Source organism: Argentina anserina, chromosome 4 (assembly GCF_933775445.1).
Source record: "Argentina anserina chromosome 4, drPotAnse1.1, whole genome shotgun sequence".
Lineage (NCBI taxonomy): Eukaryota > Viridiplantae > Streptophyta > Magnoliopsida > Rosales > Rosaceae > Argentina > Argentina anserina.
In genome coordinates, this window is record NC_065875.1 from 12,889,733 (window position 1) to 12,908,936 (window position 19,204).

General features: G+C 38.0%; 1 protein-coding gene across 1 annotated transcript; it reads right to left on the reverse strand.

The window, feature by feature from the left end:
• Window positions 1-232: 232 nt before the first annotated feature.
• On the reverse strand, window positions 233-8,010 carry LOC126790137 (uncharacterized). Its single transcript, XM_050516282.1, has 16 exons — window positions 7,614-8,010; window positions 7,419-7,520; window positions 7,260-7,326; window positions 7,001-7,182; window positions 6,496-6,750; window positions 6,073-6,156; window positions 5,920-5,967; window positions 5,753-5,817; window positions 4,976-5,024; window positions 4,612-4,870; window positions 4,023-4,144; window positions 2,751-2,831; window positions 2,558-2,632; window positions 1,526-1,728; window positions 1,282-1,432; window positions 233-861 (listed from the first exon to the last, which is right to left on the reverse strand). The coding sequence occupies exons 1-16, from the start codon at window positions 7,950-7,952 to the stop codon at window positions 664-666; spliced, it is 2,280 nt and encodes a 759-aa protein (XP_050372239.1). The 5' UTR covers window positions 7,953-8,010; the 3' UTR covers window positions 233-663.
• Window positions 8,011-19,204: the final 11,194 nt, after the last annotated feature.

Below are 19,204 nucleotides of genomic sequence, written 5' to 3' on the forward strand. Positions count from 1 at the left end.
GGTTGTTCCTTTCCCTTAAAAAATTAGCCGAAAGTTAATATGTATATCAGCATATGTAATTAACTGTAGTGAGTTTATCACTTGATCCAAATGGCAAATATCAGCTTCCAATTTCGACTTGTAAAGGTGTTTTGACTGTGCAGTGTAGTTGAGTGTTGAGTAACAAAGGGAAAATGAAATCGGGTACGTTGAGAATTCTTTATAACAAATTAAAATAAAAATCAAATAAAAATGTTTTAACTGAGAACAGAAATTTGGAAATACTGCAACCCGCCCCGCCCCCACATATCAACTTCTATAGCACACAAGTATTCTACATGTTGCAACTGGTAAAATAAATTGCTTTCAAGTCTTGATATCCAGATCTTCTATCCAGATCCAATGCAACTCTGATACAATGATACAACTCCTGAAGATCATGATGGGTTGCACCAAGCGACCATTGAGGACACCCGATTGAGAGAGAACATTTCACAGATCCACCACATTCTTACATTCTCTTGCCTTCCAGCGGCAAGTGGTTTTTTTTTTTTTTTGTGGCCGTCAATGACTCACAAATCACAGCTACCTATCTGAGAAAACCTGCTCTGAGCCTCTTATAGATACAATTCCTAATTAAATGGCATCACGCTTATGACCATTGGAGGTGTTCGAAATATGGAGTCACTTCAAACGTTTTATCTTCGTTGTAACATTTATAATGCTTTGGCTTATCTCCGGGTGCTCCAATTTTAACAATTTCTCAAGTTGAACAGTGGCTTTGGCAAAGCCGTCCTCCTTGATACAGGAAGCTGAAGGAAGGGCAAAAATGACTTCATTGACATCTTCTTCAAGCTGAAGGTGGAAGAGATGGCTGAACACCTGGAGATAAAGATCAAATTGCTATATCAGAGCTACTGGCATATGAATATATCATGAAAAATGCACACTGGTTACCATGAAAACAAAGTGTCAATCAAAATGACAAAATAGATGAGTTCAACAGTGGATTTACGTTACTGCCAATATTGCATAGACTGATAGACATGCTAATATAAGTTAAGAATTCCAGTCATTTTTTGGTTAAGATTAATGAAACAAATAAGTGCCAGCAGATTAAAGGTTCACAAAGTGTAGCAACAAAAGAAACCTAGATAATACCTATAAAAAGTAAAAATTGCACGAGCTTTGTTCAAATGAAGTAAAAGAGTTTTTGAAGCATAGATATGGACACAAATCTTCCAGATGCAAGAGATACGTAGTTGGCCTAATGAAAAATAACATATTGTTTTCTTTTCTCACCGATTTCATCCTTAAAATAACAGTGTCTTTAATGTCTTGGGACCTTGAAACCAAATTTATGATAAATAGACCATTCTCTGTAAGGGCATCCTTCACACACTGGAGAAACGATTCGTCCACAAAATTAGCTGCAGGGCAGGTCATTCCAGAGCTGTATGTGAAATGTTATGGTAATTTAAAACAAGCCCATTTTTTAAACCAGAATTGCTTCTTGAAGAAAAAAAAAAGAGTAGACATCATTCACCTTGAGTCTGCAGAATCCACATCGATAATGACTATATCTAACTTCGAATTTACCTGGCCTTCTACATGAGATGCCAAACCATTTCCATTAGATGATGGGGATTCAAAATTGCACTGACCATTCTCATTTCCTCCAACACAAGATTTTTCATCTTCCGCAAAAAGAGCTTTTCTAACATATTGAATCCCATCAGCAATGTGCACCTGATACACCGTAGAATATATAAGAAGCAGTGTATGTTGAATACAATACCATATCAGTGCAAGAACAATATAATAGGGCAACCTCAGTCCAGTATTTGTTATGTTGTTGAATGTTCGTTTGTCCAATAACACGACCTCAGTACCTTACATCCAAGTTTTTCTCAACATTAAAAAAAAAACACGCATAAAATTTGAGAACTCTATTATATTCATTCGCTTGAATTTGCTTCTCCCATCAATTGCTTGGAATCTCCCTTAAGTTCTTTATCGTCATATTATATTGAAAATGCAGTAGAAAAGAGATTAATTTGAGGTATACAAGTTAAGCTCTTGACGCTAATTTATTATCAAGAACTGAATGAGCTATTTATTTAAACCCACAAGGCAAGCGATTAAACTGAAAGAAAAAAAATAGTATACTGCATACAGCTATCGTTTTAAAACACCATTGGGACGCCAAACTGCTTTAACTGCTTAGGTCTACAAACTTTATCACATCTAACCAAATGAGGTTTAGATTGAGTGCCCCTTTCTATTGAATTTTTGAATGTAGTCACAAGTTCGCACAGGAAGCTTAGCAGTCTGGATGGTGTAGATAGGTACTGTAGGACGTTCTTCCTTATATTTCCCAAGCAAGGTCAAGAACACAGTTACATGAGTTTAGCTTCTTCAGAACTATTACTTGTGGCCAAAGAACCATACTCAGTTCAACTAAGGCCTATTCGTACACAGTACTCTAGACTACTCAACAGTATAGGTTTCAATAGTTTTCTCAAAATGCTTACTATAGATTGCATGAAAGATGGTAGTATGATACAAAAAGAGATACCTGCAAGTGATCATCTTCGGTGAAACCAAAGTATTCTTTTGCAAGTTTGATAACTATGGGATCCAACTCCACTGCCTGTAAATACAACTTTCAGTCGCTGCAGTTTTATAAAATAAAATTAAAAAATTAAGGAAGATGATTGGAAACTTTTTTTCTTTATTTGCTAGGATATTTGGACCGAGTTTAGAATTACCTCAATATGCATAAAAGGCATACATTTATGAAGGAACATAGGAAGTAAACCTGCTCCAAGACCAATCACAACAGTTTTGACCTGGAAAATATTTGTAGTATGAAACGAGGAAACCACCATAATTATAGAGGATAATAGCTGGAATAACTATTCAAATATGTGAATAGTGTAAATTACTAGGCACAAATAACACACAGCCAACAGAACTGGACAGTATGACTAACATCCAGTAAACTTTTTAGAAGTGCATTAAAATTCAGTCACTTAACTGAAGCCTTATTCCAAACATCCATAGAAACTTCTACCAGTTAGAACCATGCGAGGATCACAACTCTATCGCGAAAATATGTAACAAAAGAAAGGAGATGGGCAACAACATACTCAGGACCAATAAAAGAGTGAAAGACCATGCATACACCCCCCCCCCACCCACCAGAACAAAAGAATGCCCCTATGTTGCATCAATCTGAAACAGTTGCGAATCCACATCTTCTGAAGAAAAAAGAATTGATTGTTTTGTTTTTCTGAGCCAGAATTCTAAAGAGAAGCAAAAAACCTACACAATACCAAAGGCTAGCAGTTCTCTTGTTGACCTAAACCACAAATTTATATCACTTGACAAGAAACAAGTCTCCTACCCACACCACAATCAACTACTGCCTATTCCTATCAGGCAAAGTAAATGGATTGTGTGACACTGACTGATCCACCTAACCTCCACCTTTCAAAAAAATGCTGCTCTAGGGAGAAAAGGTACTTGAGAGTCGAGACTGTATTGGATTTAATGTGTCAGTGAGCCGCTGACCGAGACAAAAGAGTCATTTTACACTGACATCCTTGTTTGAAGAGTTAAAATTAAGAAACATTACAAATTCTACAACACATTAGCAGAAATTGTTGAATTCCATTTTATCAAGATTCATCATAAAAATTAAATTCCTACAGTTGAAGAGAGTCAAGGGGCTAATTTTAATAGCACCCAACAATTTAACACTCATTTTATGTGTCCAAATATAGTGCTCAAGGGTTACAGATATTGACACATTTGAAATTTATTGACCCACACACACAACCTGATCTTGTACTAGGCAAAGTTTTCATTCAGTAACTTACCTACTTTAATAAAAGAAAAATGCATACACCATAATTAGGGAAAACAAAAAAATTCATGGTCTTAATGGGATAAAACCCCCATTGAATGACCTAGTAATTAACCCTTGATCTTTAGAGCAAGCATGGGCTAGGACAAAGAAGTAATAAAACAATGCTTACTGATTTTTGTGTTGACTCCATGGTTTCCAGATAAGATGAAATCAACATTAATCCAGAAATAATCCCGGTATGATAAGAACTAGCCAGATATCCATGATACACCTTCAGCTGGTGGGCCGTCTCTGAAAAAAAAAATTATAGTAACTGAATAGTTCGGAATCAACAAAAATTAGGCAAGCATAACTTCAACACAAGCGGCAATGAGGATGTTCTTTTGTTATAGACAGTAAATAGGTATAAAACTACAAAGATTTGAAAAAATAAAATAAAAGAGGCTAGAAGATTGTAGGAAAGAGTTGACAGTGAACTGTTGACTTCCAAAAATTGGCATTTATGTTCAGTTTGAACATAACTAAATAAATTTACTGTTGAGAATATCAACTTTATGAGCTCGGCCCTGGGTTCATATATGAGAACTGCAAACCTATAACAGGAATAAAGGCCAACATTTTCTACATAAGTGCAGGATGTTTTCTTTCAAAATAACAAAGCTAACAGTGTAAAAATAGCATGCACAAATTTCATGATATTAACAACCACACCAGAACGGAGGAACTTAAATTAAATTTACACCAAAAAAACATATTACCATCACTTCGTCTTTGGATTCCTCTTCTTTTAGATTTGGATGATGAATTTGATTTTTTCTTCTCTCTCTCACCAACAGCTTTATATTTAGATCCTTCCTTTGATAGAAGAGCTTCAGACTGAACTAGACCCTCACTTCTTTGGAAGACAAGGCGACGAAATGTCAAATCTTTGGATGCTAGAATGCGACTGATATCACCATCATCAGTTTCATAGATCACGTCCTCAACTATTATCGGTCCAGTTATTGACGATGTGACCTGCAATTGTATGCAAGCAGGCAAGGATAATGAAAATGCTGAGCACCTTTTTTTATTATGAGAACCAAGTTTGAACCATGAAATAATAGTTTACAAAGAAAAAACCTGGTGCACAATATTTCGTTGCTTGATCCCATCACCAGCCATCATGAATCTACAGTAGTAACAGGCCAATATAAACATATAAGAAAATTGATTTGCACCACAGAAAAAACATATGGTGTCATGGAATTGTGGCAAAATATATCGACTTAAACTTATGGGACTTGATGTATAAAATTAATCAGAATTAACAACTCAATTAGTAATAGAAAAGCCTCAATGTTAAAACAGTTTAACGGTATTAAGATGATAAAACAGAATGCCTAAGTTTGAGAAGAAGTGTCGATTATCATCGAAAGGGGTTTATTAATCTTCTGTTTTGATATAAACTAGACCATGGAAAAAATTTAAAACTAATGGCCGAAAAGAATTGTATTTTATAGGCTTATGCCATATAAAATAATCAAAGATCTAGCACGTCTTTGGCCTAGAAATGTTGAAAGCAACTGTAAGTAAGTTTTTCTAAAACATATAAAAGATAAAGGATGGTGCTAATAAAACACCCTTTTTTATTTCTATTGACATACTCCATGTATCATTCTTATGAAGAATTATGTGATTGACTGATTACCCATCTCTATTCACACACCTAATTGTCTAGAACATTAAATAATATTAAAAAGGGAAGAAAAAAAAAAGGATCTTCCACAACATGCTTTGGATTCAGAGTACAGTTTTGATATCGATTAACAACTGTGGGCTTCAAATCTAAGTTGTGAGGAATTTAATTCAGAAATATAAGATAATTATATTAAAAGAAAAGAGCTGTAAGTAACATACGGAATTTGAGCTCCATCATCATCTTTTCCAGGTGCCAGTTGTTTAACTAAAGGAGATAAATCCTTCTGAAAACACCACACCAAAGATAATAAAGAATAACAAAATAAATAGCTAAACAACCAAAATCAACAATGCCTTATATATACAATAAGACAAAGAAAAATTACCTGAATATCATCCATGCTGGCACTAACATGGCTGGCATCTAATAAAACCTTACATTCAGCAAATAACAAATTAGAGGAGCCAAAAAAAAAAAGCAGCAGAGAGAGAGAACCCTGGAAAATAAGGGTCATAAAGAAAATGTGAAGAAGAGGTACCATTACTAGACGAGCAGCCTTTGAGCTTTCTACCACCATCCATTGTCCTTCTTCAGAGGAGAAGAGCCATTCATGAGCACGCGTCTGCAATCAAAGATTGTATAAACGATTTTTTATTTATACAAGTAGAGAGCATAGAGAAACCAGTAAGTAACATATGTATCAGGAAACATAGAATTAGACAATGTTCTAAATATATCAATACAAAATCAAATGAACCATACTATATACAACCAAGTTTCATAAAACATACAAAAGAAAAATAGATAAATAAGTAAATAATTGTGTCCACTACATGTAAGAACTGAATTCTATGAAAATCTTGGACTTCATGGAACCTCTTTTCTTTTATTTTTTCTGTAGGCATGTTTATAATTTGACATGTAGAACTAAAGTTCCATTTTAGTAGGAATGTAGACATACCTTGGGCACAATAAAGACCCCACAATGATAAACGAAGGTGTCAGATATTTCCTTCGCATCAAGAACTACAGCTCTGCAACTGAAGTTGGAGCCCCCACGTAAAGTAAGTTGAAAACGACGACCAGGGCGAAGCTTCGTTAAATCTCCTTTAGCTCCAAATTTTATGTCTTCAAGAGAGTACTGTATATCTGAAGCAGAGGAGTACTCTCTACGAATTTGATTCTCATTTTCAACAGCTTCAAGAAGTTCACGACCCTAAACCCACAACCAGCACCTCATGTCAATCGTTTGAGAGACTAAACCCATAAGCTATGTAACCTAGTGTTACTTCATTAAATATATCATAAAAGTTCAACAAAATGATTTAATATGTTTTGAAACCTAAAAAGTAAGCACTCTTCTGTAGCATCTAGTTATTCAATTGGGCCTTTATGGTGTTTACATAACGGGTAATTAGGATGTATTATCACTATATGTTTATGTTCAGGAAGATAATATATTTTACCTGACTTCCTCTACAAGCAAGGGAAGATTTATTGAATAAAGATGTGATCTCCTGCAACTCCGTTGACATCTCTTTCACTGCAACTACCATAAACGCTTGAAGACTGGGTTTACTAGACGGCTTGTGAGGTATGGCATGAACACTAATTTTCCACCCAAACCGGAACTTCGGGAAAAGTAGAGCTGGCATCAGTAACCAAGACAATTAGCAGTTATTAATTTCCTGCAATCCGACTAATTGTGAGACATCAAGAGAGTACCTAGAACATGCGACTCCGCCAATGTAAGGCAAATAAATTTCCCTCCAGTCTTCAAAACTCTTCCAACCTGAAAAACACAAACACAATTCCACTCAAACAAACACTCCTCAAGCAAAACGGAAGTAAGCTACTGATAACGTAAGCTAAATTCCATCAGACCTCTGCTAAGTATTGATCCCCTAACTTCGGGCCGAGCTCCGGCTCCATTAAAGCATCCAATCCACCTTTGTCAACCACAGCATCAAATGCCTCATTCTCAAGCTGTAAATTCACAACAATAACCCTAGCATTTCAATTCAATTCAATTCACATTCCTAAAGGCTAAGCTCTAAACATTTGAAGAAACTGAAGTACCTGCATGGCGGTCATGTCCATGATGCGCCACCTCATAAGGGGGCGGAGGCGGACATTGCGGCGGAGGCAATCAGAAATGGCGACCTTGGAGAAGTCGATGTTGGTGATGGAGGTGAAGCCGGCGTCATAGAGGTGCTCGGAGAGGCGGGAGCTGCCGCAGCCGGGGATGAGGATTTGGGGATTTGGCGGGAGGTGGGAGAGCAAGGGGTGGCGGAGCTCGGACCACTCGGCGTACCACTCGAAGGCGTCGTCGGTGCCGCGGATGGTGAAGAACTTGTCCCAGTTCTCTTTGCTTGTGAAGTCGCCTAGGGTTTCTAGAAGCTGATCCTCCTTGGCCATTCTGGCTTTTCTCTGTGAGTGCTGCTGGTGACTGTAAAAAGTTTGGGGCTTGCGAGGAGGAAGGGTTTTGTGGAGGATTGTTTTCCTGTAATAGCACTAACGCCTCTGATTTTTTAAAACTTCCAACTTTTTGGTCCTTCAAGATTATAGATTAAAATGGTGGAAACTTCCGAAGGAAATATGTAAAGTATATTGTATTACATTTTTTTTTTTGTTACAAGCGAGGCTCAAAGAGCCTAAACAAAGTGGAAAAAAAATTAAAAACTAGTTAGAGTACGAAACTCTCCTAGCCCTAATAACAGCAGCAAGATCATCTATGTAGAACTAGGCAGCATGAACCGGAGGGTTGTCAAAAGTAACAAAACCTTTAGCATGATTAAGGCTCATTTTAGTTAGAGAATCAGCCGTCATATTTGCTTCCCTGAATATGTGGACAATAGAGGTAGCATCCATGGACTTCATGAGAGCTTTGCACCCCTGCAACAACGACCTAAGAGGGTGTAAAGAGAAATCATCCTTTAAGAGCAGTTGAACAAGGATAGCCGAGTCAGATTCCACCTCAAGATTGTGGATATGAAAACTATTCGCAAGTTTCAGACCAAAGAATAAACCCCAAGTTTCAGCTTCAATAATCTCACCAGTGCCAACATTTACTTGAAAACCATTGATCCAAATACCATGATGATCTCTGATGACATCCCCTGCACCAATCCTACCAGCAGGAGAGATTCTGGAACCATCAATGTTAAGCTTGTAGAAATTTTCAGCAGGCATTGTCCAAGCAACAAATTTGTAACTGTAGACAATATCCACATGATTCTTTGCAGCAGCATTATACCATTCATCAACATAACTCCAAATAACACTTTTGAGAACAAGGGGAATGTGAAAATCAGGGTCAAAAACATGCTTGTTTCGCCATTTCCAAATAAACCAACAGATAAACATGAACAAGCTACACCATTGGACATTTCTTTGGACTAAGCTATGACACTTAAGTTGAGCCAAAATCCAACCATCCCAGTCTAAATGAAAAGAGTTAGTAATAGTACCAGGTTTAGTAAACTCACTCCAAATGGCTGCAGATCTGGGGCAGTCCCGAAAGAGATGAAGCAGAGTTTCATCCTTCAAATTGCAAATTGGGCATGTTTTGAGAGTAGTGAATCCTCTTCTGGCTCTTTGGACATTGGTAAGCAATTTTTTATGCAACATTGACCAACAAAAAGTTTTGATTTTAGGAGGAATGCATAAATTCCACATAGAGCTCCATAAAGAATTCTGCACATTAGAGAAATCAAAACCAATATTATAGGCAGATTTTACAGAAAATTTTCCATTAGATGAAGCACTCCATATTCTGGTATCTTTGCCGCACTCCTCATAGCCAATAGGGATATTAATAATATCAGAAAGAACAGATTCAGGGAAAAGAGTTGCCAAGAGATTTTCATTCCATCCAGTGTCATTCCAGAAAGTACAAATCGGAGTAATAATATCGATAATAGCATGAGGAATGGCATGATGATATAAAGCGTTAGAATAAAGCCAAGCATCAGTCCAAAAGTGAATAGATTTACCATCACCAATGCGCCACTTAGTCCCTCTTTTAAGAATAGTAGCCCCAAACATAATGCTTCTCCAAGTGCGAGAACAATCAATAGGCATTTTATAATCATCATCAATAATATTAGAACCTTTTAGATATTTTTGAGTATAAATGGAATTCCAAAGACCACCATCATTTTGAAACATCCTCCAACCAGCCTTAGCTAACATAGCTTGATTCATATCAGAGGTCATCTTAATCCCTAAGCCACCAATCTGTTTAGGTTGACACAAAGTATCCCAATTGACCAAGTGGACCTTCTTTTTTTTCCATGGTATCACCCCAAATAAAATCTATGTTCAGTTTGTCAATCTTATCACATAGACTCAAAGGCAACTTAGTTGTTTGCATAGCATAAATTGGTATGGAAGTAGTTACAGATTGCACAAGCGTGAGTCTTCCAGCCATGCTAAGATTTTTACTCATCCAACTCGCAAGTCTATTCTGAATTTTGTCAAAGATGCCAGCATAAGTATGTTTGTCGACCCTTGAGTGAATAAGAGGCATACCAAGGTACTTGCCAAGATCACTAGTTAAGGGAGAACAACAAATGCTACTAATTTCAGAAGCAAGATGTTTACTAGTATTAGGAGAGCAAAAAATGAGGGATTTTTCATAGCTTATGGCTTGTCCAGATAGGGAACAAAACTGATCCAGATAGGTCTTTAAGATAGAAGCTTGAGAACAAGATGCTTCAGCAAACAACATTAGATCATCTGCAAAGAAAATATGTGATACCTTTGGCCCTGATTGTGAAGCACTAACAGCCTTCCAAAAACCAAGTTCCACATTAGACTGGATGAGATGCGACAACTTTTCCATGCACAAGACAAAAATGTAAGGGGAAAGAGGATCCCCCTGTCTAATCCCTCTTTGAGCATAGAAAGAATCAGTTAGCTCACCATTAATACATATTTGAAAGCTTGTAGAAGTAATACAGTGCATGATTAACTTCAGTAGAGAAGGGGGAATCTTAGCTTCATAGAGGACCAGTTCGATGAAGCTCCAACTCAACCTGTCATAAGCTTTTGACAAGTCTACCTTCCAAGCAAAGAATCCAAGCTTTCCAGCGGATTTCTTAAATTTAAAGAGAAGCTCCTGAGCAATCATAACATTATCCGAAATATGTCTTCCAGGCACATAGATCACTTGGTTAGGGCTGACAAGTTGCTGCATCAAAGGTCTAATCCGAGCCACAATAATTTTAGAAATCACTTTGTAAATGGTAGTGCATAAACTAATAGGTCTGAAATTAGTCATATGTTGTGGCCCATCAATCTTGGGAATGAGAGCAATGAGAGTGTGATTCAAACCATCCGTAATTTTACAAGAAATAAAAGCTTCCTGCACAATTCTGAAAATTTCACCAGAACAAAGCTTCTAATGATTCTGATAAAAAATGGCAGGAAAGCCATCATGCCCTGGCGCCTTTAACCCTCCAATGGAAAAAAGAGAATTATTCACCTTCAGAAGAGAAACAAGCATACAAATATTCTCAAAGTCCACTTTTTCAATGGCCGGAAATAGCCAAGGTATAACAAATCTGGTATCTTCCCAAACTGGCATAGAGAAAATATCCTTGAAGAAGTTAACAACAATATTCTTTAGAGAATCAGAATTGGAGGACCAAATGCCATTAGAATCAAAAAGGCCTTCAATCTTGTTTTGTCTCCGTCTAACAAGGGTAGTAAGGTGGAAGTACCTAGTGTTTCTGTCTCCTCCTTGTAACTAATTATCTCTAGATTTCTGTTTCCAGAACAGGCTCTCTTGATCTCTGATCATCTCATATTGCTGAATCAAGTCTGCTTCTAGATTAACTAAGAAAGGGTTGTCATATCTGTCCCTGGCCTTTTGAATACCCCCAATGCGAGCAAGAAGTCTTTTTTTCTTAAGGAACAGATGACCAAAGACATTTTTATTCCAGGAAGATAAAGCAATAGAAAGAGAGTTCACCTTGGACAAGAAATCACCCTCAAGAGAATTCCAAGTTGAGGAAACAAATTCAGAATATTCGCAATGAGAAAACCACATAGCTTGAAATCTAAAGGGAATAGCTTTTCTATTGATGGAAATATTAGAAACAAGCTGCATTACAATAGGGCAATGATCAGACCTGGTTTTGGGAAGATGTTGAATGAAAGCATCAGGAAACGAGGTTCGCCATGAACAATCTCATAAGAATATAGAAACGCATAACTTAACGAAATTCAAATACATGTTTAAGTACCATTAGTTGCCACCTTTTATGTTGATCTGCCATGATCTATCATTTGTTCTTAAACATGTATTTGAATTTCGTTAAGTTATGTGTTTCTATATTCTTATGAGATTGTGGAAATGAGATGTTCAATATAAATTTCTATATTTATTCTGTTAGTTTAACAAGTGCTAGGGTAAAAATAGAAAATGAGATTGATCTAGGTTTTATCAGATTGCGGTCGACTGGTTGGCGGTAGTTCTTTAGTTTAGATAAGAGACACAAATTAAGGAATAGGAAGGGAAAATTGGCGCCTAAATTGGAATTATTGGGTGTCTTTCTCAAGGTAAAGGGCGGAAAAAACATTGCTCCTCTCAGATGGGGTTAATTTTGTCTTTTAACCCTCTTTGTGGGCCTCACGTACTTGCCACGTCACCAAGATGACGGAGAAGTTGAAAAAAACTGACGGAAGTACTTCAATGATAGCAATACTAGAGTCTGGGTATCACATTGGTACGATTAAGAGTTGAGGTATCACATTGGTAGGTACACCAGAGTTGAGGCACTGTTGGTGAAAAAAACTCTAAAATGAAAATAGCACCCACAAATAGAACTTATGGTTGAACTTGCCCTTACGCATCAAGTTTCCCTAAAGTGGATATAGAAAATTCAAAGGGTGGTGCTATTGCCACCCTACGAACCACTTTGTACACCCTACATGATGTTTATTTATTAAAAGACTAAAATAAGTTAATCTGAAATTACATTATAGGACAATAAGTTGTTATAAATTATATTATATATGTATAATTAGGGTTCATTTCAAGTAGACAAAAATAAGAAAAAAAAATGTTGATCATTTGCCTGTGGATATATGAATTCATATTGTTCATTGTGATCAAATTTCAAGTATAAACATGAACATCAAAATTAACTTTCCAATTGGCACACAAGCAGCTAAAGAAGAAGTTTTTCATATAATGCATGTTTTATGCTAATTCTTTTCATATTCTTACTTTAACATCAATTATCTGAGAAAGGTCGTGGGAGTTACTTTGGTCCCTTAAAAAATATATCCCTTCACCTCATATTGATCTCCCATAACCATTTAACACAAGTGATCCCAATCTTGTGAGATCAACTCAACAAATGATCATACACTGATCGGAGTAAAAATGAATGCTGATTTTATCTTGCAGAGGCCAAGATGTGATTCATAAAAATCATATACATATATATCTGTAAATATAGGGTGAAGACTGAAAATAGATGAGTTCTTATAGAGAAAGATTGGGAGACTAAATTTTCGGGACAAAAAAATAAGATTGACGAGTGATATCTAGAAGTACTTAGTATGTATTTAAACGGGTGAACACAATAATATAAGAAAAATGCTAATTTGGGTACTGTAAATGGGTGAATAAAAGAAATTTGAAATCAAAAGGTTATATGTAAGATGTAAAGAGAATATAGGGTGAACAAAGTGGATCATACGGTGGCAATAGCCATACCTAAATTCAAATTATGCTATTAAACTTTTTTAATGAATTTAATTTTATAAATTATCCGCCTTTTTGGAGTTTAAAATTTGTTTTTTCGTTTGAATAAGACTCGTTCTCTTTGAGGTTGTATATGATTGATTAAAAGTTAAGGACCTATATTAGAGAGGCATCTCTCCATCAAGATCGACCACTGGTTGTATTGGCTTTGTCAACTAGAGTGCGTACTATTTATTCCCCTCTAAGAACACTATATAGTATTTTCAAAGAAAAGAAAACTATATAGTAGAGTGATACATTGCCGCAAATAAATAAGCAAATGTAAATTTAGAGAAAATGGTTACATAATAAACTCAAATGTTCATTGTACTTTTGATGACGGAGATAATGGGTGGTCATGCAACAGAAAAAACAAGACAGTTTGAAAGTAACGCATTTTGTTTTGGATACAAAGGCACTTATATAAAAAAATTAATAAAAGGATGGTATGGTTGCCTCCAAGTCTTCATTAATGAAACTACTATGGGGAAAATAAATATGACAACTCCTGAATTTATGACGGACAAAGAAGAATTATAGGTAGCTGACATGAATGCTCGGTGAGAAATTAATGCGAAGTTGAAACGGTTGACGAATAAATATTACGTAACAGTCGTCAAGTAAACACATAATTGTCGACGGATAAATGTTTGTCAGTGATTAATTGAGTGTAACTAACGAAAGTTAATGAGTCTGAAACTGTCGAACAGTAAATGTCCACCGACCTAGAAACACCTATAAAAGAGAGATAGAGGAGCCAAGGTAAGCATCTGATTCCAATCTAGTCTGAGCATAGTAGAGTTCAATACTGACTTGAGTGTCAGAGAATCTTTTGCAAGTACCCCCCCCCCCCCCCTCATTCTTGTTTTCGCCCTCAGCAAGTTTGTAATCGACGCCAAGGCAGAAGTCGTCAACCAAGCAAAGTGCGACAAAGAAAGTGCAGTTAACGCCAGGTCAACAGGCACTCGAAGGTTCTAGACAATTCCTAATCCTCTTCCGCTCCAGTCCACATAAAATAGGAGGTCAAAGTTAACGACAAGATTTTACCCTCCAACAACTACCGAATATAAGGGAGAGACGTGAAGTCTAAACCCCTGATTACAAAGACTTGAAATAATATCATAAGTCCCTATAAACAAGTACCCAACATAGCACCAACTTGCAAAGAGTATTACTCTAATGGCGACTCTATTTGTTTTGAAACAACGGTGACATAGCTGAGAGCACAGTAGATGCATCACCTACATATCTAATGTCCAATAAAGTAGCTCTCCAACTAGTCAACTACATTGCCGCCAGAAAATTAATCCAACAACACTTAGTCTCACCCTGCCATTAGGCGGCAACAACCATTTGACAAAGTAAAGAACTTGCCGCCTACTAAAGCAGACAAGCTGACAAGGCACATTGAGTGCACGTGACACACAACCCAACGCACCCTGAAAAGGGATTTATTACACTCAAACCGCGCAACATAATTATTAAATAAAGATAAATAAAAAGTAGAAATGAAAACTTAATTAAGGTTGGGCCTAAATGGTTGACCCAAGCCCAAAACATAATCGGAGAGAAAAAGAGAGCCACCGGCTAACCCTGATCTTTCTTCATATCAACCACCACTAGAAGATCACCTAAACCTCTGTCGCTCCACCTTCGTTTGATCACCACCAACAACGCCGCTCCGGCAACAAGGGCCGCCCCAAGCAATCATAGTGATCCTCAGATCAGATCTAGAGAGAGCAACCCGGATCGGATAAAAAAAAATCGGACCCACCCTGTGCCGCCTCCACATCAACACCATCATACCACTCTCACCCCAACCACACACTCCCCTCCCGACGACATGTCCAATGAAGCATGAACCAGATCCTGATAGACTTGATCCTCCCTTCTCTCACAACCACCACGCACAATCCCGATCAAAACTCAATCAAGTAGATTGGCGCACACCTGACCCACATAACAACAACCCCCATCCGACGATGACGAAAGGGCTTGCCACCGGACGAAGGACAAAAGCTCAACTTTTCTCTCATAGACGCCTCTTTTTTTTTTTCAATTTTTCTCTTAGGCACTTATTAAATTTTTTAGAGAAAATTGTTGGACAAATTTTTTTGAGGAAATCACTTCATTCTCTAATAAATATGAAACTAATATTCCAGACTTGGATGCTCCTTAATTAATTTTTTATAGGAATGAATTAAATTCATTTAGCGACAGTATCATTAACGACCACGATGGTAAAACATAGAAGTGACAGAACAACCCCAAATGTATGCTAATCTAAGCACATAAATGCGCACAAAATGCGCTTGTTAACCAAACAAAGCAAGTCCGAAACAAGGGACAAATAAATCAACTCAAAGCAAAAGCAAAAAAGCATATAACTTTCTCACCTTTAAGATGATGAATTCATGCAAATTGAGCCTAAGACATCAATTCCGTGCTCTCAAAGAATGAATTAAGCAAAATAGGATAAGGAAGGATCTTTCACCCAAGACAACAAGAGAGAACAAAAGATGTATTGGGCACCTACCAGGCCACAGATGCAACCTAGAAGACTAAGACCGACACACACTTCCCACTTTCCTCTCTCACTGTCACATTTGACTTCTAACCACCATGGAGGCTTCTGCCGCTAACTCAATTCAACGACCACCATTCGTTGAAAACCATGCCTTACAACCTTAAAAAAAACACTTATCAACGAGATGAGCGCAACCACTTAGACTTCTAGAGGCCACGACTTGCAGACACAACGGTAAACCTCGATGCAAGATCTGATCACAAATCGAGACCGATATCGTTGGAAAATACCGCAACCTCAAGAGCAATGCCTCTGGAAACAACAAGTCTCTGACACACCAGAGATCATGTTGCCAAAGACCGTTGTCCAACGTCTCCTACCTTAAAACCCTAGGTTTTGAGATGCTCAACTGTGCTCCTTAACCTAAGTAGCACGGACACGGACACGAGTGTCCGTATTGGACACGATTCGATACGTAGACACGGCATATAAAATTTTTTTTGGACACGGACACGCCGTGGACACGTTAATTAAATATTTTTTTAATATATATATATATATATTTATTTATTAAAAAAAATATTTTATAAATTTGAAAGTATTTAGAATTTTAGATGTATATATATGTCAAAGTGTGCATTAAAATGATGAAAACATAACTTGTTAGAATAGCTAAGGACTTGATAAGTACATTGGATAACCAAGGTTCAAATCCCACCACAAGCATTCTTATTTTTATCACGAGTTTCTCTCCTTATATATATTAAAGTGTGCATAAATATAACAAAAACTGAATCTGTTGGAATGGTTGAGGAGTTGTTGAGTGCCTTAGATGACCAAGGTTCGATTCTCACCATAAGCACTTTCACTTTTATTATGAGTTGGTGCGTGTCTGCGTGTCCGGGCTGTATCCAGACTCAGTTCGCGTGTCCGAGCGTGTCCACGCGTGTTCGTATTTGTGTCCGTGTCGGACACGCAATACAAAGCCATGAGCACGTGTCCGTGCTACCTAGTCCTTAACTAATTTATTTCTGATGCAGGATGAAATAATTGTGTATTATTGAATGATATGGTGGCCTATATATAGGCATTTACAAAACCACAATCCCGTAGGATTCGGAGTCCTAATCTATTACGGAGATGCTAATCTATCTCCTAACAGGAAACCTATTAGGCTAAGACACACATAAAGGTAGAATAGTAATTCTCTCGGAACACTCCCCCTTGTGTCGCATGCCTAGGTTGCATGGTGCACATATCGTTGCCTCGGTAAAAACCTTGTCAAGCAAAACAAAAACCTCTTGGGTAAAACAAAAGCTTGATCGAAGGGAAAAAGAGCACAACGCACCAACTACTTAAGAATCTTAACATGTGATGTAGACTCCCCCTGAAGTCTACCAAACTCTAGTGTTCCGATAAACGACGCATGCCAATGCTCTTCACATGTTTCACAAAAGTAGATTTAGGCAAAGACTTGGTGAACAAATCCGCAACATTGGATTCTGAACTCACTTGATTGATCTGAACATTCAAGAACTTCTATTGTTGAACATTGTAGAAGAACTTAGGCGAAATATGCTTGGTGTTGTCTCCCTTGATGAAATCTAACTTTGTCTGCTCTATGCAAGCAGCATTATCTTCATAAATGCACGTAGGTTGATCAGTTGTAGAAACTAATCCACAAGAATCACGAATATGGCGAACAAGTAACGATCAAACACATTCTTTAACTGCTTCATGGAGAGCAATGATCTCCGCGTGATTTGAAGAAGCAACAAGAGTCTGCTTTGTGGATCTCCAAGATATCGCCGTATTCCCAATGGTAAACACATAACCGGTTTGAGAACGAGCCTTGTGAGGGTCAGAGAGGTACCCTGTGTCGGCATAACCAACTAACAAGTTGTTTTGAGTCTTTGCATCGGGGGAAAGAGCTGTACGGGACCGGTTGCTGCTCTCGGCACCGCGCACGGTCTCCACGCCATGGCGGCCGGCGGCGTCGCTGCGGCGTACGGCGGCAAGGCCGGGGTCGGTGACGGCGGTGGTGTGGGGAGATACCGTGGCGGTGTTCTCTCTGCAATAGGGGTAGAACAATCCCATGTAAAGGGAACCTTTCAAGTATCGAAACAAATGCTTGATTCCATTCCAATGACGTAGCGTAGGTGCGGAGCTAAATCTAGCTAATAAGTTCACTGCGAAAGATATGTCCGGTCTAGTGCATTGAGCAAGATACAATAGTGCCCCAATCGCACTAAGGTATGGAACTTCAAGACCAAGAACTTCTTCATCATCCTCTTTAGGACGGAAGGGATCCTTCTTGATATCTAGACTTCGGACGACCATGGGAGTAGACAATGGACTGCATAGATCCATATTGAAACGTCGAAGCATCTTCTGCGTGTAATTTGACTGATGCACCAAGATGTCGTCGGCCCTATGCACAAGCTCAAGGCCGAGACATAATTTCGTCCTCCCTAGGTCTTTCATCTCAAATTCCGACTTCAAATAAGACACGGTCTCTTCAATCTCATCAAGAGTACCAATTATGTTCATGTCATCAACGTAGACCGCAACGATGACGAATCCGGAATTTGTCTTTCGTATGAACACGCATGGGCATAGTTCATCATTCTTGTAACCCCTTCTCACCAAGTATTGATGCAACCGATTGTACCACATTCTTCCGGATTGCTTTAACCCGTACAATGAACGACGTAATCTGACTGCATGAGCACTCCGTGTTCTGGAGGAACTTGATGGAGGTAAAGGTAGTCCCTCTGGAGCTTTTATGTATATCTCTGCGTCCAAATCCCCATAGAGATAAGCTATGACCACATCCATAAGCTGCATGTTTAGTCTTTCGGACACTACCAGACTAATAAGGTAGCGGAAGGTAATGATGTCCATAACAGGAGAATAAGTCTCTTCATAGTCAATACCAGGTCGTTGTGAGAATCCTTGCGCCACGAGTCTTGCCTTATAGCGCACGATCTCGTTCATCTCATTACGCTTACGAACGAAGACCCATTTATGTCCAACAGGTTTGACATCTCTTGGAGTCAATTCAACCTTTCCGAAGACTTCTCGCTTCGCTAATGAGTCAAGTTCTGTCTGGATTGCTTCCTTCCACTTCGGCCAATCTGCTCTGCGTTCGCATTCAGCTACAGAGCGAGGTTCAACGTCGTCTTCAGATATGATCTCATGTGCGACGGAATAAGCGAAAACGTCATCAATGCATGTAGTGGCTCGGTTTCGGACCGACTGCTCACTTGTGTAGTTCACTGAGATTTCGTTGTTCTCTGGCATCAAACAAGGTTCCATAGCGTCCCACGGTAACACTTCAGTTGATTCATGGACATAGCTGTAATCAGAGACAACTTCATACGA